The sequence below is a fragment of the Phascolarctos cinereus genome, unplaced genomic scaffold (assembly GCF_003287225.1).
Source record: "Phascolarctos cinereus isolate Bilbo 61053 unplaced genomic scaffold, phaCin_HiC Scaffold_4;HRSCAF=312, whole genome shotgun sequence".
NCBI lineage: Eukaryota > Metazoa > Chordata > Mammalia > Diprotodontia > Phascolarctidae > Phascolarctos > Phascolarctos cinereus.
The window spans coordinates 5,999,478-6,021,614 of NW_027555847.1; the positions used below are offsets into that span (position 1 = coordinate 5,999,478).

The 22,137-nt window shown below is 50.1% G+C and overlaps 3 protein-coding genes across 5 annotated transcripts in view; 2 read left to right on the forward strand and 1 right to left on the reverse strand.

The window, feature by feature from the left end:
• Window positions 1-851, reverse strand: part of MRPL32 (mitochondrial ribosomal protein L32) — a 63,365-nt gene extending 62,514 nt beyond the window's left edge. For all 3 annotated transcript variants that reach the window (XM_020964482.2, XM_020964483.2, XM_020964481.2), the window contains exon 1: window positions 621-851. In XM_020964482.2, the coding sequence (XP_020820141.1) occupies window positions 621-762 (142 nt within the window). In that variant the 5' untranslated portion in view covers window positions 763-851. The remainder of the gene's footprint in view (window positions 1-620) is intronic.
• Window positions 852-959: 108 nt separating this feature from the next.
• PSMA2 (proteasome 20S subunit alpha 2) lies at window positions 960-13,391 on the forward strand. The gene is made up of 8 exons (XM_020964480.2): window positions 960-1,068; window positions 8,361-8,437; window positions 9,126-9,258; window positions 9,800-9,922; window positions 10,622-10,703; window positions 11,905-11,978; window positions 12,942-12,999; window positions 13,100-13,391. The coding sequence occupies exons 1-8, from the start codon at window positions 1,028-1,030 to the stop codon at window positions 13,214-13,216; spliced, it is 705 nt and encodes a 234-aa protein (XP_020820139.1). The 5' UTR covers window positions 960-1,027; the 3' UTR covers window positions 13,217-13,391.
• Window positions 13,392-14,386: 995 nt separating this feature from the next.
• Window positions 14,387-21,687, forward strand: CUNH7orf25 (chromosome unknown C7orf25 homolog). The gene is given in 3 exon segments (XM_020964479.2): window positions 14,387-14,570; window positions 18,281-19,112; window positions 19,115-21,687. Coding segments are annotated over 2 exon segments (1,263 nt in total). The 5' UTR covers window positions 14,387-14,570; window positions 18,281-18,301; the 3' UTR covers window positions 19,567-21,687.
• The last annotated feature ends 450 nt before the right edge of the window (window positions 21,688-22,137 follow it).

Sequence of the window (22,137 nt, forward strand, 5' to 3'; positions counted from 1 at the left end):
CCTTACGAAGGACGCTCGCCTGGTCATTGAAGGCTCTCTCCAGAGCCACTGTCGGAAGCAGCGTCTTCCTGAGTCTCGCGCACCCATCCCCCACCCTAGGAAATGCTTGGGGGTCGTCTTTTTTTCCCCCAGTGCGCCTGGTCCCCCTGATGGGGACAGAATGCTGCTGCCAATGACCTTGTACGGTTCAAAGGTCAGGAAAAGAGAAGAAGCTGATGGGGAGGCGTGGCTTGATTTAAATGACACGATTCCGAGCAGGGTGCCTCAGTGTCCTCCGCCGTATACTGGGAATCCTGGGGCTCCAAGCACTTCCCCCAGGACGGTCGTTACGCAATTGGGGTCAGTGGCCCACGTGGGCTCCCTGCCTGCTCCGGCCACTGCGCCGCAGAGAGGGCTGGGAAGAAGGTCGGCAGAAGACGCAGAAGAAGCGCATGCCCCGTGCGTACCCTCGTGTTCTCCATCTCCCTTCGCCCCACCGCTTTCCGCTTCTGCGCGTGCGGAGCGACCCACGCGATTCTGCGTCGCGCGCCCTCGCCCGCGCTCGCTGACGTGCGCGTCCCCGGCCCGTGCGACGAGCGCGTCCCCGGCGCCGCCTCCCCGATTTCCCCACCAGGACCTACCCCAGGAAGGGCCGGGGAAGCCGGCAGAAAGGTCCGAGGGAAGCGTCTTCTCCAGCCGGGCCCAGCAGTTCTGTAGCAGGCGCGCGGCAGCCGCCGACCACGAGGGCAGGGTCACCCGCAGGCACGCCAAAGCCAGGGCCATGGCCGCCGCAAGAAAGGAGGGAAAGAGCGAGCGCGCTGGACAGCGGTGGAGGCCTGGCTTCCTGCCGGAGGGCCCGCGCGCGGGGACTTGGGAAGGCGAGGCCTTTTTTCCCCCCCGCCCACCCTCCTCGCGGACTACATGTCCCGGCGTGCCTCGCGACCTCTCCGAAAGCCGCCAATGAAGAGCCGGCGCGCGGGCGGAAGCGGGGCCGGGCCGGGGCGTCGTGCGCAGGCGCAGCGCCCGGGTCCGGCTACAGCGGGGGAAGATGGCGGAGCGCGGCTACAGCTTTTCGCTGACCACCTTCAGGTAGGGGCGACCGAAGTGACCAGGCCGGTGAGGGCCGGAGGCGGCCGGCCCACTGGCGGCCGGGGGCCAGGGACTCGAGGCTGCCGCTGCGGCTGGAGCGGGGGCCGGGACTGGGACCTGCACCGGAGCCGGCGAGGGGGCGGCCGTGCCGAGTCACCGTAAGCCCGGTCAGGCCTGGGTTCCGAGACCGTGGGGGGCCGGGGCCGGACTCGAGATTCGGGCCCAGGGTCGCGGTCTCAGGCGGCCGCGGCCCCAGCCCCGGGACATCTCCCGGGCAGCGCTTTCATTTTCCCTTCCAAGCCCGCCAGGCCGCCCGCGGGGGCCCCCCTCGGGAGCCGGGTGCAAATGCTGACACGGATGGTTCAGGAGCAGGTGGCCCCCAGCGCTTACGCGGGGCGCGTCCTGTGTGCAGGTGGGAGGTCGGGGATCGGGGCGGCCAAAGGAGCTTGGACCACGTCCTGGGAGAACTTAGGTATGCCTACTACGTGCCAGACGCTGTTCTAGGCGGTGTGTAAATGCTGTCTCATCAGAACTTCACCACAGGCCTGGGTGTTGTCACTTTGCACTTAACAGATGAGGAAACTGAGGCAGACAGGGGTTAAATGTCTTGCCCAGGGTCACGCAGCTAGTGAGCGTCCGAAGCTGCATTTGAACTCACGACTTCCTGACACTGTGCCACCAAAGTACTTTTGCAAACTTTAAAGTGATAAGTAAGTGCCAGCTGTAAGGATTACTAAACTGGATTCTTGGAGGTCGGTGAACTTGAGTGGGGAGAAAGGTTGCATTTCTATTTAAATAAAATTGGCCTTTGCAATGCTATGCATAATATGCATTTAAAAGTATTGTTCTGACAAGGGGGTCTGTGACTTTCACCAGACTGCCCAAGGGGTCTGTGACACCAAAATGTTTGAGAATGCCACATCCAAGCCTACCCTTTCCTTTTTAGATGAAGAAACAGCACAAAGCAGAGTGCCTGACACATAGTAAATGCTAACAAATGTTTGTTGACTGAAACCCACACCAGAAAAATAATTTGCTAAAGGTCATGCAGGTAGGAAGTTCATGAGGGCTCAGGTCCTTTGGCTGCATTCTAGAATATTAGGTAATAATTAAATATTTATCTATAGAAAAAATACATTTAAGACTAGAGTTGTAAAACGTGACTTTTCACCCCACTCTTTTTTCTATTTTCTATGAATAGTATTTTATTTTTTCCAATTACATGTAAAGACAGCTTTCAACACTCTTTTTTTTATGTTATAGTTTCACATTAGTCATATTGTGAAAGAAAAAAATAGAACAAAAGGAAAAAAACCACGAAAAAAGCAAAGAAAGTGAAAATAGTGCGCTTCAATCTGCATTCATACTCCAGCAGTTCTTTTTCTGGATCACCTGATTTTTTAAGAACACCTTTTTGGGTAAAATGAGGCATACTACCACCAAACATTTCTGAGACATTCCATCCAGCCAGCCTTTTCATGATAGACAATCGCTGCTGTGTTTCAGTCACTGTGCTAGACCTGGGGGTACTAGCCCAGAAATGAAATAGACGCTGTCCTCCAGGTGTGGAGATAACACGGTCCTGCCTTAGTATCTTTTAAAGTAGAAAGTAAACGCAGTACATTTTTTAGGCGAGGTGCCTGAGAGGACAAGGAAGAGCCTCTTGCTGTGTTTGAATGTACTTTGAAATAAAATTGGGATTCCAAGAGACAGAGATGGAGGGGAGTGCATTCTAGGCATAGAATAATTGCACAGGCATGGGAAAATGGAATGAAATGTGTTAGAAACAGCACAAAGGCCAATTGGGCCGAACTGTGGAAGAATAATACATAGGGTGGAAGAGGTGGAGACCCGATTGTGAAGGACTTTAATTGTCAGGCAGATTAGTTTGTATTTGATCCTATAGGTCAGCAGTTCTCAGGTGGTTTGGTCTTGTGACTGTTTTATGATCTGAAAATTAATAAGGACCCCTTTACATGCTTAAACATTGAGGACCCCAGAGAGCTTTTGCTTGTTATGTGAATTAATCTAGGGATATTTCCAGTATCTAATTTAGGTATTTACTGTATTCGAAGTTAAAGTGATAATTTTTTAGAAATTATTAAATAATAATAAACAAGGTGGCCAAGTGGATAGAGTGCTGGACCTGAAGTCAGGAAGATGCATCTTCCTGAATTCAAATCCTGCCTCAGACACTTAGTAGCTGTGTGACCCTGGGCAAGTCACTTATTCCTGTTTGCCTCAGTTTCTTCATCAATAAAATAAGCTGAAGAAGGAAATGGCAAACCACTCCAGTATCTCTACTGAGAAAACCCCAAATGGGGTCACTAAGAGTTAGACAAGACTAAACAACACATTAAAAAGTATATTTTCCAAGCTCCCTCCCCCCAACAAAAGAAAAGTCAGAGGAGTGGCATTGTTTTACATATTTTTGCAAATCTCTTTAACATCTAGCTTAATAGAAGAGAGAATGATTCTTATGTTGCTTTTGTATTTAGTCAGTTTTGATGTTATTTGAATTATATAAAGAAAATCCAGCCTCACCCAGATAGATAGTTGGAAAAAGGAGTATTTTAGTAGGCAAATAGCGTCTTAGAATTATTATGAAGATGGTTTTGAGCTCAGGGACCTGCAGGGGTCCGCTTGGAGAATAGCTACTCTAAGTGATAAGTAGCCAGTGGGTTTGATTGACTTGGAGAGTGACATGATTAGGTGTGTGCATTAGGAGAATCCTTTCAGCCACTATGTGGAGAATGGATTGGAGTGGGGATCACAAATTGTTATAAAGTGTAATGGAGATACTGGACCAGGTTGTTGTGTGAGTTAGAGTGGGGGACCTTTGAGATCCCTTCCAACTCTCAAATTCTGTGATTTAGAGACAGGGTCCTCCAGTGAAGGCTGTGGCAGCAGTCCAGGCAAGAGGTGAGGAGTACCCAAGATAGAGTGGTCGTTGTCTGAGTGGGTTGTGGCAGCTAGACAAAATTTGGCACCTGATCGTGTATGTAGGGTGAGTAAGAGTGAGGAGTCAAGGGTGACAACTGGTTTGAAAACCTCTGTAACTTGAAGGATGCTAATGCCTTTGATAGGTGGTACACTGTGCTAAGTGCTGACCTTACAAAAAGGTAAAAGACAGTCGTACCTTCAAGGGGTTCACAATAGAATGGGGAAACAAGAAGCAAATACATGTGTACAAACAGGATAAATAGAAAGTAATTAAAAGAGGAAAGGCATCAGAATTAAGAAGAGCTGGGAAAGGTTTCCTGTAGATGAGACTTTAGTTGGAACTTGAAGGAAGCCAGGGAGGTTTCCTTATTGGAGTAGGGAAGGCATTCCAGGCCGGGGGACAGCCAGAGAGATGGAGGGTCTGGTTCATGGAACAGCCAGGAGGCCAGGGTCACTGCATTGAAGAGGATGTAGTGGGGAATAAGATGTAAGAAGGCTGGAAAGGGAGGAGAGGGCAGGTTATGAAGAGCTCTGAATGCCAAGCAGAACATTTTGTATTTGCTTCCGGAGGCCATAGGGAGCCGCTGGACTTTATTGAATGGAGAAAGGAGGTGACATGATCAGACCTTTGATTTAGCAAAATCACTTTGGTACCAGTGGAGAATGAGCTTGGGGTAGGTAGACCTGCTGGCAGGCTGTAGCAGTGGTCCAGGTATGAGGTGATGAGGGCCAGCACCAGGCCAGGGCTAGGGGCAGTTTCAGAGGAGAGGAGGGGGCTCAATCAGGAGATGCTGCAAAGGTGAAATTGAGATGCCTTGTCAAGAGCTGGAATATGAGGGGGTGAGGGGAGTGAGGAATCAAGGATGACACCTAGGTTTCAAGCCGGGGGGTCTGGAAGAATGGTGGTAGAAGATGGTGGCGTCCTCAACAGGTGGAAAGGATTTAGAGGGAAAAAGAATGAGTTCTGTTTTGGACATTTAGTTTCAGATATCTGTCTACTGGACATGCAGTTCAAGATATCTGAAAAGCAGTTGAAGATACAGGATTGGAGATCAGCAGAGAGTTTGAGGCAGGAAAGGTAGAGTTGAGACTTATTAGCATAGAGATAGATGGTAATTAAATCCATGGGAGCTGATGAAATCACCAGGTGAAGAGAAGAAGGCACAGGACAGAGCCCTTAGGGATACACAGGGTTGGAGGAAGGGACCTGGAGGAGAATCCAGTAGGTAGAAAGAGAACCAAGAGATACTATCTTGACAACCTAGACAGTGATGGGGATGTTCAGAAGAGAGGTGGGTTTGGAGGAGGAGAAATGACTTCTGTTTTGGACATGCTGAGTTTGAAATGACTATAGGCCATCTAATTTTAAATATCCAGTCATCATTTGGTGAAGGGAACTGGAGGTCAGGAGAAAGGCTGAAGTGTGGCCGTGTAGATCTGGAAGTCATCTGTATAGGGATGATAATCGATCTCTGGGTTGCTGATGAAATCCCTGAGAGGAGTATAGGGAGAAAGTAGAAGCTATCCCAAGGCAAAATCTTGGGTTATATTCACAATTAAATGGCAGAGTGGGGGTGGTGGTCCAACAAAGGAGACTGAAAAAGAGAAGTTGGAGGGAAGGCAGTTACAAGAAAATCCAGAAAGGACAGTGTAAAATGCGACAGGATTCCAGGAGGAGTGAGGAATGGCCATCAGATTTGGCAATTAAGAGATACTTGGTACCAGTGGAGGGAGTGAAGATAAGATAGAAAATCGTAATGCAAGTGATTGCATTGGAGGAGAGGGAGTAGAGGCAGCTAGTGTAGATGGTTTTGTTTTGTTTTGTTTTTGTTTTTCTTCCCCCTAGGGGTTTGTCTGAGAAGAGAAGGAGAGTTGTAGGAAGATAGCTTGAGGGGGTGGTAGAGTCCAGTCAGGTTGGTTGGTTTGTTTGCCTTTTAAAGATTGGGAGAAGGAGGCAGCCAGGAGGACCCAGTATCTCTGGGAGAGAGGACAGCTTAAAGCTTGGAGTGACATTATCTCACTTGATCCCATAATCCAACAAGGTAGTAAGGATAATAATTTTTTCCCGTTTCTGTAGTAAAGTAAAAATGGCTGAATGCTCAAGGTTCCCACAATGATAAGTGCTGGTGTCAGGGGCAGAGCCCAGGGGCTCCTGATCACCTTTATATTTACATAATCCCCAAGCCAAACAGCTTCTGCTACTTATAAGGAACCACAATAAAACAACTTTGAACAAATAGACTTGGACAGATGAATGTTAGAGAGATTTATTTGTTTTTATTAATTTTTTTATTAATTTTTTTTTGATTTATCAAGAATCACTTCCATAAACTTTTGAGTTTTAAATTTTTCTCCCCCTCCCTTCCCACCTCCCTCCACAAGATGGCATGCAATCTGATATGGGCTATACATATACATTCGTATTAAACATATTTTCACATTAGTTATGTTGTAAGGAAGAATTAGAACCAATAGAAGGAACCACAAGAAAGGGGACACAAAACAGAAGTTTTAAAAAAAAAGAGCAAATAGTATGCATCGATCTGCATTCAAACTCCATAGTTCTTTCTCTGGATGTGGATAGCATTTTCCATCTTGCATTGCTGAGAAGGGCTAGTCTGTCAAAGCTAGTCATCACACAACGTGGCTGTTACTATGTACAACGTTCTCCTAGTTCTGCTTGCTGCATTCAGCATCAGTCCATACAAGTCTTTCCAGGTTTTTCTGAAGTCCACTTGCTCATCGATTCATACAGCACAATAGTATTCCATTACATTCATATACTACAACTTGTTCAGCCATTCCCCAGGTGATGGGCATCCCCACAATTTCCAATTCTTGGCCACCACAAAAAGAGCTGCTGTAACTACTGTTTTACATATGGGTCCTTTTCCCATTTTTATGATAGGTCTATTTGACTAGTTTTCCCTGCCGTCTTTAGGAAGGTATCTCTAGCAGTTCAGTTAAACAGACGTTGATTAAGCATCTATTCTGTGCAAGGCACTGATAATATAGAGACAACAAGGGAAGCTCTGTAAATTCAAGGTGCTTAGTTTTGTTTTGTTTTGGGGCTGGGGGAGGGTGGGGAGAGTAACTCCCGGAAGAGATCCAGGAAGACCTCATGGAGGAGGTATATGAGCTTTGCTTTGAGGTTTTAATGAACAGTGTGCGTTTACTGGGAGTATCTAGTCTGTGCAAGGCACTCCAGAGAAATTGTTGCATAGAGGGTAACGCTACATTGTAATAAATTCCATGGCCGTCTTTTTAGCCTCCTCTTGTAGTGGGGATTTGATTATAAATCAGTAGGACCTAGAAACAAAATAGCTTCTCTGTGACAAATGACGTTTCCTGGGTGTTCTGGTAGTTAAATTTTCTGTGTGTGCATGTGTGGGGGTTTGCAGGTAATTGCCATTGGACTGAAAGTAAGATTTCTGAAGCTCTTTTCCATTACCGGCTTCAATAGACCAATGCAATCATTTTCCTCTCTAAAGTTGGTGAGAGATTCTTCAAAATACACCTGTGAATTCCATCTTGTAAACCTTAGAAATAGTTTTTGTTTTTAAATTATTGGATTAGTTGCTGTAGCAGTTTCTAAAAATGAAAAGTTACCTCTCAGGTGAGAGATGATCTAAAAATCACCTCCTTTGTAAGGGTGTAGTACAGAACCACCGCCACCGAAACAGGAGGTTGTTCACGATGTAACTTTGCATATCACGGCAGTTGTGTTGCTGATGAAATGATTTCCTAAGCGCTTGTAGTAACTTTGTAAAACTGAGTCATTTGTAGCTGGCCTGGTGCTTGTAGAGCTGTGGTCCCCAGGTAAGATACCTTTGTACTTAAGTTTTACATTTAAAAACTTTTTTTTAGTTTCATAGTCAGGTTGTTGAAATGCTGTGGAGAGGTTTGCGGTTATCAGATGTGCCCAAGGGTGCTGGGCAGGGTTTGAGAAGGGAGGGAATGGTGTCTCAGGGAACAGCAGGTGAGGCTGCCAGAGACGGACAGACGTGCTTAAGGATCCTAGCAGAATCCTGACTCTGGATGACCAGGCCTTGAGATGCAGGTCTCACATGGACTGATGTTTTACTCTGGTCAGGTGGTATGTAGAGAAGAGCAGGCTGTTGCTAAGTTACTGAGAAGAACAATGAGGCCTACGACAGTTTCTTATAAACATTTTGCAAGTATATTTTTTGAATAATCTCGTAATAGTAATGAACATTCTGAAGGACTCGTCTGTTTTAAGCATGAACATGGTGGTACAACATCACTTGGGCTGCCCCATGGAGTTCCCACAATAGAATTAACCTTTGTAATGCCTCCTTTGAGCACCTTGTGTCTTTGTTTCCTCCTAGTCCTTCTGGTAAGCTTGTGCAGATTGAGTATGCCTTGGCTGCTGTCGCTGGTGGAGCCCCCTCGGTTGGAATCAAAGGTAATGGAAGCCATGCCATTCCAGTTGACTTTAAATTTACTTTGGCTTAAGCTTCATTTCAGATGGTGCTATTGGGTGACCCTTGTATTGGTATAATTAGAGACAGTTTAAAACTTGAAGCAGATACTTCCTGGGGAGATGGTATTTTACTTATATTGATCCTCATATGAATTTGAGTCTGAGATTCACCAGTTAACTTATTCAGCCCCAGGCACTGTAGTCTTTGGTATCTTTTCATTTCCTTTCTGAGGCCCCTGGAATGCTTTCTCTCATTTCCTTTTTAAGTGATTTTTCCTGTGAGTTGATAGTTTGATGAATACATTCTTTTCTTGGACATACAATAGTGAATGAAATAATGCATTTTACGAAGAGCAGTTGCCTTTTATTTTAATGACTGTAGTTGGCTTGAAATTTCACTAGGTTTTTATGAAAAGGCAGAATGCCAGTGCTATTTTAAATGGTGTGAATTTCCAGTGAATGCAGCAGGCTTGATGTGATGGGAAATGATTTCATTCCTCAGCTAAGAAAGTAACTTTAAGTGTGGGAAGCCAGCAGAAGAGTTCACAAAATGTAGATAACCCAAGGGAGAAAGGGACTTGAGTGATTAGAATATTCTGTTAGGTGTTCATTTATGACAAATGGCGCAAGGTCTCTGAACAGCTGAGCATTGACAAGTGGTTTCTTTCAGCTGCCAATGGTGTGGTGCTGGCAACAGAGAAAAAACAGAAATCGATCCTGTATGATGAAAGGAGCGTCCACAAGGTGGAGCCAATCACCAAGCACATCGGCCTGGTCTACAGTGGCATGGGCCCTGACTACAGGTCTGGGGGGGCAGGGCTGTGGTGGTGGGGACTAAACATCTGTAACATGGGAAGCCTACACCATTTTTATTACCTCTTTTAACAGGAAAACATTGTAGAAATGTTTGTGGTGAAAAGCGGGCAAGATTGGCAAAGTTGGGGCACAAGGAAAGCTAGCTACTGTACTGGGTTTACCCATCCCTGAGTCTTCCTCCCTTCTCAGGGTTAGGAGTGGAGGGCCATGGGGTCCCTCAGGGTACTTTGTGTCCTGGGGTGAGGTATCAGCAGCACATTAGACTTGCTGTTGGAATCTAAGGTGCTTTAAGCCCACATCTGGCAGGGTCTAGGAAAGAGATGCTGAGTGATCCCAACAAGTCACTTGGAAACATCCCCTCTTTACGACAGGGATAGGAGTTAGACCTGAGGTCACTCACCATCCTGGGAACTCCTGGATAAGGGAATTCCCGCGACTAAAGCAGGCCAGCACCTCCTTGCCACCTCACAGGCAGCTGAGAGAGTTGCCTAGGATACTGAGCTGCCTCTGTTTCCCTTCTCTTGCCAGAGTCCTAGTTCACCGAGCTCGGAAGCTGGCACAGCAATACTATCTGGTATACCATGAGCCCATCCCTACAGCGCAGCTGGTGCAGAGGGTGGCTTCAGTGATGCAGGAATACACACAGTCGGGGTAAGTGCCCTGGATGAAGGCAGACTTGTGAAGAGGAAATGTTCTGTTTAATAGCAGCAGCCACTATGAAGGAGCTTCACTGAGACTTCTCTATCACTTGTTAATTAATGAAGGGTCAGAAATGTTCCATTTAGGGAAGACTAGATTTCTTTGCTAATTCTGGGTATCCTTGGCTGGTGAGGGGCTCCTAATGCTGCAGGGAGTTCTCTGCCCATCATCTGTGGACAGTTTCTGTTGCTCCTCAGAAACACAGTTATTTGCACAGCACATTAGAGGCTTAAACCCAACATGTGAATCAGGTGTGATTCCAAATGGTATCTAGAGGGACTGTTTCACCCACTTCTGATGTGTAGGACTGCCCTTGGCTTATTGGCATTGAGCTGAAGCTGTCCTTTTGTTAAGACCCTCAGACTTCTGACCCCAGATTTTAAATTACATTTATCTGGAGGAAAGAAAAGCAGATGTCAACGGTAGCTTCTAGTTCAGCACAGAACATTGATTTAATGTTTGTTTTTAAAGGGTGACATTTGTGAAATTATCAGTGTTCTTTCTAAAATCTCATGTGAGACTGACAAGTGTCTTTGTCTTTATAATGCTTATGGGATAACTTTTGTTGTCATTTCCCCCAGTGAAGTCATTTCCCTCATGACAGACCAGTGTCTGATCCAAACAGTTAATTTTTCTTTTTCCTTTCTGTAGTGGTGTACGCCCATTTGGAGTATCACTGCTCATTTGTGGTTGGAACGAGGGCCGACCTTATTTATTTCAATCCGATCCATCTGTGAGTATCAGACTGTTGGAACATCTGTTAAAGTCAAGCCATAACCATGTTAAAAATGTGCCCTGGGGGTTGGGGGAGGGGTCAGAGGGTGGCATTAAGTATCCAAATACCTTGCTCAGATGTGGTATCAGAAAGTCTTTAGAAGACCTGAGCTCCTGTGACCCTTCTTGTGGGGACATGTACGACTCCTGTGGTGTGTTATTCATGTGTTTTCATTTGTACCATTCACAGTGTCATGATCCTCTGCAAGTTTCCTAACTTTAGCTCCTTTGATGTAATCGGAGATGGCTGCAGTGGTCCTCAGTAGGCATCCTTCAAAGCCGAAGAGGTTTAGCACCTTAGGAAAGAGGAACATGGGGCTTGAGGGTAGTGACCTCTATGTGCTGGGCTGGTCTTGAGGCCTTGGGATGTCCCCTACTGCCTCTGTCCCATTCGATGTTCCTCCAGGGTTTAGAATCTAGTCGAATTTGTGCATGTCTGAATAGCTCGAGGAAAAGCCACTGAATTCCATGTGCTATAAAGCCAGCTCTTAGTTATCTGGCTGCCTCCATTTAAGAAGACCACCTGTGTCACCGTGTGCCACTCTTTGCTGCTGTAGCTTCCCACCTTTCTACTTAGAGGAAGGATGCGTGTTCAGCATCTGCTCTGGAATTAGAAGGAAAAAGCTATTCTTGTGTCATCCGGGGAGGTCGAATCACCATGATTTATTTCCATGGGGTTGGATTTGTACTTTTTTCTCTCTAGGTCTAAGCGCTTCCAGTTATTTTAGCCTTCCCTCATGAGTCTTAAACTAATCCATTACTTTGGCATATTTCTCATGAAATTGCCATCTGTCTGTTCCTTCAGAATTTAATTGGGCCTGAAAAGACCTTAATGGGGCTAAGCCTAGGGGAAGTACAGAGATATGGTGAAGGGACATGTTGGAGGCAGGATTTGAACCCAGACCTTCCTGACTCAGGCCAGTGCCCTGCCTGCTATACCCTGTGGCCTCTTGATCCTCTTCTAGGTTTTCATCCCTTCTCTTCCCCCCCTCTTCAGTGTTACAGAGAAGGGTGGTGACCTTTCTGGTGTCTTCAGTAATTGTGGGCATTCTGCCCACTCGTCCTGTTCTCTGAATTGTATTTCAAAGGCTTCTTTTGTGTAGACTTAAATTTCCTTTATGTAATAATGTTGTTTTTTTTTTACTTCCCTTTCTGACCAGGGAGCTTACTTTGCTTGGAAAGCTACAGCAATGGGGAAGAATTATGTGAATGGGAAAACTTTCCTTGAGAAAAGGTGGGTGTGCTCTGACTCCCCGGGGTGGCCTTCTGCAGATTTGCTCTCACTGTTCAGAGTCACGTGCCTAGAACTAGCCTTACATTTTGGACTGTGATGATGAAAGCATTTCCACCATCTTCTCCATGCTTTTTTCCTCCCCACCCCCACTCCATGGTATCTGTAACCCTCTAATGAAAGAGGAAAGGGAACAAGCATTTATTGAGACCCAGTGTTCCAGGCACTGTGCATAGCACTTCACTTCTCATCGGGTCCTAACAACAGCCCTTCCCTGGGAGGTTGGGACTGTTACTATCTCCATTTTGCCATTGGAGCAAACTAAGGCAAGTAGTGCTGCAGTGACCTGCTCAGAGTCACACAGCTAGTAAGTGTCTGCGCCACATTTGAACATGGGTTTTCCTGACTTCTGGCCCTGTGCTCTGTCCACTGCACCACCATCCTCTCTGTTTCTTTTAGCCCCTGGATTATATGTGTGTGTTTAATTTATTTACGTTACAGAGAAACCTGTAACTTTTGGAACCTTAACATTTTTTTAAAAATGGCACAAATAATACAGATGACTCCATTTCATTGTTTTTCACCATTGTCTTCCATTCCGAAAGACCATAATTATTTTTATAATTGAAGATCATTCACTTTAAATTTGACAAAGTCAGATATTTTCAATCTGAAATTTTCTTATTTTATAATACAGTTTTATATCTTGATTAGATTAGGTGTTTATTACAAGATATTTTTATTTGTAACTCACTTGGGGCCTAGTTGTTTGTGCTGGCAAGTATCACATGGGTAAGAAATTACTTTGACATTGCGAATGAGGTGACAAAACAGTTTGCAGCATTGTTTTGATGTAAATTATGAAATGAAACCTTTTACCAGATTACATTCCAGGATTTTTTTTTTATGTTCATGAAGATTTGAGAAGGCCAGCACTGCTAAGTTCTTTCATTTTCTTAAATTTAGATACAATGAAGACCTGGAGTTGGAGGATGCCATTCATACCGCCATCTTAACACTAAAGGTTAGTGAGACCTGCGGACAGGGAGGCAGTGCTCAGTAATTTCATTCATCATCACAGGCCTTACATGTTGACTTCTTATTTTATTTTTTTAATTACCCAGGAAAGTTTTGAAGGACAGATGACAGAAGACAACATAGAAGTTGGCATCTGCAATGAGTCTGGTTTTAGGAGGCTCACCCCCACTGAAGTCAAGGATTACTTGGCGGCCATAGCATAATATTCCAATGACTGAATCACCTGAAGTTTCAATTGATTTACCAATTTGAAATGTTTCAAAATGTTTTGGTTTTTCTGTTTTTTGCATACTTATTTCTACATAGTTGAATGGACTGAAGTTTTTAAAAATGATAGGTGTAAATCCTAATAAACTACTCAATCCAGCTGGTTTCAAACTTCCACTGTTCAGTGTTTGAGGAAACAGTGAGAAAGGAAGTGGCCACCGAGAGCCTGCACTTTCTCCTTTTTGACCTGTGTGTGTGTGTCTGTGGAGGCCAAAGGTTGACTTTAGTTTCCAGGTGTGGCTCAGCCATTTTTCAGAAATAAGGCAGACAGACATGATTCAGCAGGACAGAACTGAAGTCAGCACTACAGATGATACCAGTCCTAGCCCCTGCAGAAGTGGTAGGAGATGCCGGAGCACTGATGGGGAGGATGGGCTGGGCAGGCAGACAAGCAGGTGGGAAGACACTTCGCTCATGGAGGAAGAAATCTCCATGTACCTAGAGCTCGGTGGGGGAGTGAGAAGGAAGGCCCTCACTTGTAGGAGAGCACGCTGACTGTAGGATCAGTCACCATGCAGAGTTGGCCCACCGAGGGAGGGACGAGGCAGGAAGGCCAGTGGTGGAGCTGGGGTATGGACCCAGGACCTCCGCCAGCAGCCAGGCCTCCCTGGTAGTTACAGTGAGGGGACCTCTTCAACGGTGCCCCCCAGCCTGCGCTGGCTAGAGGGGTATTCCGCGAAGTCTCCCACCCCTGGCAGACCTATTCCTGAGTCTTTGATGGAAGCAGCACCTTAGCGGGACCCCAAAGGGTGGGGTGGGATGCTAGTGACAGACGGACAACACGGTACAGCATCTGTGCAGAGGAAGGGAAGCACCAGGCAAGGGGATGATGCTCGTTACCCAAGGGGGGGCCACCGCAGACCCTAGGAAGAGGAGAACGTGGCAAGTGGATGGAGGCCACGTGGGGAAACAGGCCTGGGGTGCCCTTATGAGTAACGAAAGCGCACGAGTGCTTGTCGACTCTGGGACAGTGTTGCCTCCGGCGCCGGCAGGGCGGCCGGTGTGGGGACTAGCTCAGCTGCGGAGCCACGCTTGGGCTCAGTGGGGCGGAGGCCGAAGCGCGCACGCGCGCCTGCCCGGGGGCAGCAAGTACAGTCCCGGGAGCCGCCTGGCGGGCGTCGCTGCCGACCTTGGGCGTCCATTGTGCGCCGGGGCGGGGCCGGTGGAGCGGGGCGGAGCGCGCCACGCTGGGGCCGAGGTAGCGGACAGACGGACGGACGGAGAACCTGGAACAGCCCCGAGGGGCGCAGGACGGAGCACCGCCTCCGCCGCTGGCTGCGAAGATTCCAGGTCGCCGGGAGCGGACAGAGGGATGGAGTCTCTGGGAGTTCGTGGGAGGTCGGGGATGATGCAAGAGTCGAACCGGAGCCGTGGCGCATGCGCGCTGCTCACAGGGCGGGGCAGGGCCAGAGGTGGGAGGGGCCCGCGGGCGGGTGCCCTCAGCCAAGATGGCCGCCTGCCGGCTTCGTGCGCCGCCGAACGCATGTCCTCGGGCGAGGGATGCCTGGGGCGGTGTCCCCAGCAGGGTCACGTGACCCCGCCTCCCCGCTGCGACGGTGACCGGCAAGGAGCTGAGTCGGGCCGGCCTGGGGCGAGTGTCCACCCGCCGCCCGCCAGCCGGCCGGGCCAGCCGGCCAGGTGAGGCGCCACCCGCCCGCGCCCCACCGTTGGCCCGGAGCCTCGGGCAGGGAAACTGGGGCCTCGGGGGGCTGTGCGGGAAGGGGCGCGGGGTCGCACCAAGCGACCCACCCTGTAGAGTGGGAAACTGAGGCCCAGAGGGCCGCGAGGACCGGACACTCGGACCCCACCATGGAGGGGAGCGTAATTGACGAGGGGCCTTCATTACTCACGCCCCCACTTGTGTCCGTGCCCAGGCCTCCACTTAGTGCGGCTCAGGAAGCATTTATTAATCCCCTGCTGTGTCTGGGAAGGGGGGTTGTCTGGCACCCGCCCCCTGCAGGGTTGGTCTGGGGCAGGACTGGAACCCAGGGCCAGAGCCAGTCATCATAGCCCTCCCACCCTGTTCCCTTCTCCCTTCTCCCCATGGTGGGCAAGATGGGTAGGGGGGGAGGGGAGGAACAGGGAGGGAGTTACACCCTTGCCTGGGGTGGGGCCAGCCCCCATTCCCTGGGAATCTTCTCTTCCCACCAACAGGATGCAGGAAGTGGTACCGTCAGCTGAGCCTTGAAGGACAGCACCAGAGCCTGAGGGGGGGGCAGGGGCCCCTTCCGCGTGTTTGCTCCTCCTGCTTTGCCTAGACTTGGCCTCTTTCCATCTGGCCTGCCTCGGGGTCTGCGAGGGTCTGCAGTGGCCAGGATCGCCCCCGGCCAGGATCGCCCCCAGCCCGGGTCAAGGTCTGCAGGCAGGGGCCAGAGGGCACCTGCCAGGGCGGACTGCCCTCCTTGGTTAATCGTGACCCCACGAGGGCTATCAGAATCCACTTTTTTTTTTTCTTGGCTAGGCAGTGGGGTTAAGTGACTTGCCCAGGGTCACACAGCTAGTGAATGTCAAATGTTTGAAGTCTTCCAGGGCCGGTGGCTCTCCACTGCGCCATCCAGCTGCCCCCAGAATCCACTTTCATTTGCTTTTCTGTGACTCCCGTTGATCGTGGGAAAGGTCGTTGTGTGTCCGGCCCCGGTTCCGAGAGCCCAGCCGAGGTCTCCTGGAGTTTGTGGCCAGAGCTCTGGAGGGAGTCCTGGGCGTACATGGGAGACCCCACAGCCTCCGGATCCATCATCTTTCCTCTTTCGTGCTGAGGAGGTGGTTTGGCTCCTTGAGCGCCTTCTGACCCTCCTGGCTCAAACCGGGCTGCTCCCAAGGACCTTGGAAGCATCCTGCGCCCTTGAAGTCCGGCAGGTCTGAGCTTCCTCTGACCTCTTTCCTCCTTCTTTAGAGGACATCCCCATCCTTGCAGAGGCTTCTCCCTTCCCTGGCCCTCACCCCCCCAGTGATTTGCCCAGGCTCCCTATGCTGCCCCCAGTCTTCCCCCATGGCCTCGCCTGCATCCTTTCTTTCCCACTCGCTGTCACTGCCCTGGTGCACGTCCTCACTGCCTCCAGAATGGGCCATCATAGGAAGCCCCACGCAGGTATCCCTGTTCCCAGCCTCTCAGAAGGCTTCGAAACCATCTCTCTAAATCATTAGGGAGTCTTAACCTGACTCTGTGCACTTGTGGCTTTTAATAGGTCCTACTCTGTGCCAGGCATTGTGCTAAGAACTTTACAGATAGCTCATGCAATGCTCTTTTGCCCTGGAGGAAACTGAGGCAGAGGTGAGACTTACCCAGGGTCATTCAGCTAGAAGGTGTCTGAGACATTTGAACCCATGTCTTCCTGACTCTAGGCCTGGTGCTCTGTCTGCTGCACCACCTCCCCACCTAGCTGGCGTGCCTGATATGGACAACTGTATCAATATGATCGGTTTCCTGCCTAATCTTATGCATTTATTTCATGCACATAAAAACGTTCTGAGAAGGGGGATGCTCGGGCTTTACTAGGTGGCCAAATCAGTGTGTGACTGATACAGAAGAAAAGGTTAAAACCCCCTTACAGATATCTCATCCAGTCCTCACAACAGCCCTGGGAGGGAGGTGTTATCACTGTCCACATTTTACAGCTGAGGAAACTGAGGCAAACAGGTTAAATGACTTGCCCAAGATCTCCTGGCTCATAAGTGTCTGAGGCTGACTTTGAACTCAGCTCCCACACTGTCTCTGCAGTGCCACCCTTCTGGGATGCCAGAATGCCATCCCATGTGTCCCAGAGTCTGGCTTCCACCGGGGTCATTCTGGTCAGACCAGGGGGGCACTCACCATCCCCACTTCACCTCCAGCCTTGTTGGCCACTGCCAGGAGGGAGCTAGTGGCCGCAAAGTCAGCAGAAGTGAAGGGAACCCAAGTCAGCGCCCGTGGCCTCCTGACTGGTCTTGCCCCCCCTCCCCCCAGTCCGTCTTTGCCTCGGCCACCTGGGAGTCTTTGCTTGTCTGCCCACTGGCCTTGCCTGGAATGCTCGTCCTCCTCCTCCAGCCTCAGCACTTACAGGAATCGTTTCCAGCCCTCTTCACGCTGAGACCGTCTTCCTGGGAGGACGTACAGCTCGTCCTCTCTTAGGTCACTGCCGCCGCCTTCCCGGTTGGATTGTGGGCTCCTGGGCCAGGGTCTGGTCTGCCTTTCTTTGCGCCCCCAGTGTTTACACCGGCCTGGCATACAGTAGGGACTTAATAGATGCTTCTTGTTACATTTTCGGCTCTGGATCCTCATTTCCTTCAGAGTGCAGATAACTCCGTCTGCTTGAAGCGTGTACTGATCCTCCCCAGCTCCTCTCGCCTCCCTCCCTTACGTTCTCTTCTCTTCACATTTTACATCTGTAGCACAGGGATGTATTTGGCCTCTCCTCCATCAGAAGCCAAGCCCCTTGAAAAGAGGGATCATTTCGTGCCAGGTCAGTGTATTGCCAGCCCCTAACCCAGGGCCTGGCACATTGTTGGCATTTGATAAATACTTTGGGCGATTGAGGATGAGTTTGCCCGTGGCTGGCATTTCTGCATCATCTGTGGGGTGGAGAGCCTTGTTGTGGGGGCTCGGGATTTCATGCTCTTGTCAGGCTCTCAAGGATGAGCTGCGTGACCTGTGGTAGGCTCTCGGCCTCTCTGAAGCCTCTGTAACAACCTGGGGATTTGTGGGACGTGGGCTGGGTTCCAGCCCTGCCTCTGGGACCCTGGTTCCCATGGTCCAGGCTGCTCCTCTCTGTACTCTTGCATGGGGTGAAGGTGTTGCGGGCTTGAATTAGTGCCAGGAGGTCCCTGTGGCTGATGGAATTGCAGGGGAGCCCATCCCTGGGGGCTCAGAGGGTCAGATACGGGGAGCCTGGCTTTGAAGCTCTTTGCCGAGCGGCATCTCAGCTCTTAACTGTCATTCATGTAGCCGGAGCTGGAAGGCCTGGGTCGCCAAGATCCTCCTCGGAGGCTTTGACTCACCTGGTTTTCTTCTTCTCTTTTCATAGCGTACGAATGATGCTGCCAGCATGTCCATGCACTCCATGCTTTGTGAGCGTATCGCCGTCGCCAAGGAGCTGATCAAGAGAGCGGAGGCCCTTTCGAGATTGAGGAAAGGAGGCATCGAGGGGGGTGCCAAGCTATGCAGCAAACTGAAGGCTGAGCTAAAGTTCCTGCACCGGGTGGAGGCGGGGAAGGTAGCCATCAAGGAGTCCCACCTGCAGAGCACCAACCTAACCCACCTCCGCGCCATCATTGAGTCCGCTGAGAACCTGGAGGAGGTGGTCAGCGTCCTCCATGTCTTCAGCTACGTAGACCGCTTGGGAGAAAAGCAGAGCCTCGTGGTGGACGTGGTGGCCAACGGCGGCCACACATGGGTCAAGGCCATTGGCCGGAAGGCCGAGGCTCTGCACAACATCTGGCTGGGCCGGGGCCAGTATGGGGACAAGAGCGTCATTGAGCAAGCCGAGGACTTCCTGCAGGCAAGCTCCCAGCAGCCTGTGCAGTACAGCAGCCCCCACGTTGTCTTCGCCTTCTACAACAGCGTGTCCAGCCCTGTGGCCGAAAAGCTGAAGGAAATGGGCATCTCCGTCCGTGGAGACATCGTGGCTGTGAACGTCCCCCTTGAGCGGCCCGAGCAGCGCCTGCTCAGCGACAGCGAGTCTGATGAGGAGGCCGCGGGGCTGTTGGAGGTGACCCGCGTCGACAGGGAGAACATCGTGGCCAGCGTGGCTTTCCCCACAGAGGTCAAGGTGGACGTGTGCAGTCGAGTGAACCTGGATATCACAACTCTAATCACGTATGTCTCTGCACTGAGTTACGGCGGCTGCCACTTTGTTTTCCAGAGAAGGTGCTGACCGAGCAGGCAGTGCAGGAGCGGAAGGAGCGCGTCCTGCCCCAGCTGGAGGCCTTCATGGCCAACAAGGAGCTGTTTGCCTGCGAGTCGGCCGTCAGGGACTTCCAGACCATTCTGGACACCTTGGGAGGGCCTGGCGAGAGGGAGCGGGCTGCCCGGCTGATTGGGCGGATCAGAGTGGTGCCGGACCAGCCCTCCGAGCGTGCCTTAAGACTGGTGGCGAGCTCCAAAATCAACAGCCGCTCGCTAACCATTTTTGGAACTGGGGACACTTTAAAAGCCGTCACAATGACGGCCAACAGTGGTTTTGTGAGGGCTGCCACCAACCAAGGCGTGAAATTCAGTGTGTTCATCCACCAGCCCAGGGCACTGACTGAGAGCAAAGAGGCCCTCGCCACCCCCTTCCCAAAGAGCTGCGCGGCCAACAGTGAGCTCTGACGGCATGTCCTCAAGAGGGCGCGGCCTTCTGCCACCAAAAAGGCAGGCCAGCAGAGCCGGTCCTCAGAGGGTCTTGAAGCCTGTCACCGGGCACGTTGCCACTTAGTCTTCTCAAAGGACAGATGCACAGACCCAGAGACACGTGAGAGGACAAACCCCGCTTGTCCACCTGCAGAAACGCAGCCGAGGAATCTGGCTCCACGTGTCCTGGGGCTGCTACCTTTCCCTGAGAAGGGTTGCCACTGTGTGTTTCCGTTGAGAGAATAACATTTCAGGGTAGTCTGTCCACACAACGTCCTGCATTAAAAACCCGCTTGAAGACTCTGGCAGCGTGGCTTTGGGTTTTTTTGGTTTTGTTCCCTGGGCTCATTACTTCAGGTGGGGTGGGGGTCAGAGGGGAGGCAGCCAGAGGAGCCTGTAAATCAGCCGTGCACAAGACAGGCTCCTCAGACGGCTGCTGTCAGCCAGTCAGAGGGCTCTGGGCACGTGGTTCCTTGAGTCTGCTGTAGGAAGGATGAAACCTTCCAGCCTCTGGTGTCTGAGCGCCTGTTCTGCTGCATAGCCTGCCTCCAATTTGTCCAAAGCCATCAAGTTTTAGACAAGTGTTAAAAAGCCCAGCTTAGACAGTTGGGAGGAGGTGGGGAAGAGAAGGGTGCTTGGCACACTGGGATGCTCCTCTCCTGGAGGGAGACCGGTGGGAAGGCCATGCCTCTGGCTCTGGCGGCTGAAGGAGAGAGAAAGCCGTTCTGGCCCTTAGAGGAGATAGGACCCTCCTTTGGCACCTTCTAGAAACAAGCTTTGTCATGGCAGTTAGGCTTCTAGACTAAGTGCAGGAAACTCTGGAGGACGCAAGATAAAATACTGTATGCACAGGCTCATTGCCCGCCCGCGTGGCCCCTGGCTTGGCTTGGACTTGAAGACAGCTTGAGGCACTTTAAAGGAAGATGTCCCACCCTTTGTCTTCATGAAGGATGAGAGACTTTCAAGCTTAGCTCAGTGACCAACAGCTGGCATGCCAACCACCTCCCTTCCCAACGTCTCACCAACATCTTGGGCCCTTCTCTAGAAATTCGGAGGAGTGAGCACCACCCAGAGGTGGAAAGGAAGCACCCGCAGGGAGGGCATTACTGCTTAGACATCTGACTTCCAGAGTCCCAATTTGGGTTCTGATCTCCATAGGTTTGGGCTGTATTTGGTGCCTCAGGACTCTCTCCTTTTCTGTAGGAAGGTGGGATCTATGTACCAGACAGGGGACTTGCAGACTGACTTTTCCAGCAAGCCCCTGAGCCCTCCCTGATGGTTCTTACCAAGTCGCCATCCTGTTGGACCTGCTTTAGCAAGCAAGCTGTGGACACAGCCCACTGATTGTACCTCAGCAGAGAGGTTATTGGAAACTGTTGCACCAGTGTGCCATATGTGATCTACCAAGGCTCTGCGTTAGGACCTTGCTTTGCACTTTGATTTCTAAGCAAAGTAAATATGTTTATAAGTTAAATTGCTCAGGGAACAAGCCCAAGGCAAAGAATTAGGAGAGATGGTGGAGGAGGAACCTCAGGGTCTCACAGTCACAGCCTTGGGTTTGTTGAATTGCAGGGACAATGCAAAGTGGTTTTTTGTTACCTAGGGTGGCCACAGTGGATAGGAAGCTGGAAGATCCAGGTTCAAATGCAGTCTCAGGCACTTACTGGCTGTGTGACCCTGGGCAAGTCACCACCTCTTGTCTCAGTTTCGTCACTTATAAAATGGGGATAATAGTAGGGCCAATACCTCACAGTGTTGTTGTGAGAATCAAATGAGATGTTTGTAAAGCTCATGGCTCAGGACTTAGCTCACAGTAGATGTCAATAAATGACTGTTCCCTTCCCCCCCTTCTGTTTATAAATCGCTAGTCCTCATAGCTTCAGTGCCGTGAATATTGTTCTTCACATTAGCTGAGACCTCTTTATTCTGTGATTATATAGCAGCAGTATGTGATCAGAAGTTGTCTTACTGTATTGGCTTCAAGGTATATTTTTACCATAATCTTGACTTGTTTGTCCCTTTAACAGACAGATTGTTGCCGGCTTTTTTTCTATTCACTTCCTGTTTGCATTTTCTAAATTAAATCTTACTTTTTTCCAATTGTCAAGTATTCCTTTTTTCCCTCCCCACCCTGCATCTTCAAGTGACATGAGTTCTTGTTGGCAATGTCCAACAACGTGTGCCTTGCTCTGCATCTGCTTGACATTTTTGAAAGGAGTCTACGTCCAGCCCTGTGCGACTCACTGCAAATGCCTAAAATGAGGAGATGGCAGAATACGGTAGGGAAGGGCCAGGAGTCTGGGTTGGTTGGGCGGGGTCTCCACATGTTGCTCCACTTCCCTCGCCCGTGAGGATTCGCTACGAAGGCTCCCTTCGCGTGCCTGGTGTCTGAGTCTTCAGGCTCTTGGGGCAGCGTGCTTTGCGCCTCTTCCGTTACCCGCTAGAACGGGTGGAATCATCTCGTGGCATGATCTAGAGATTTACCTCGCCTACTTGTGTGCAGGCCATGTTTCTGTTTGTTTGTTTTACTCCTTGAGTTGGACTGGAATT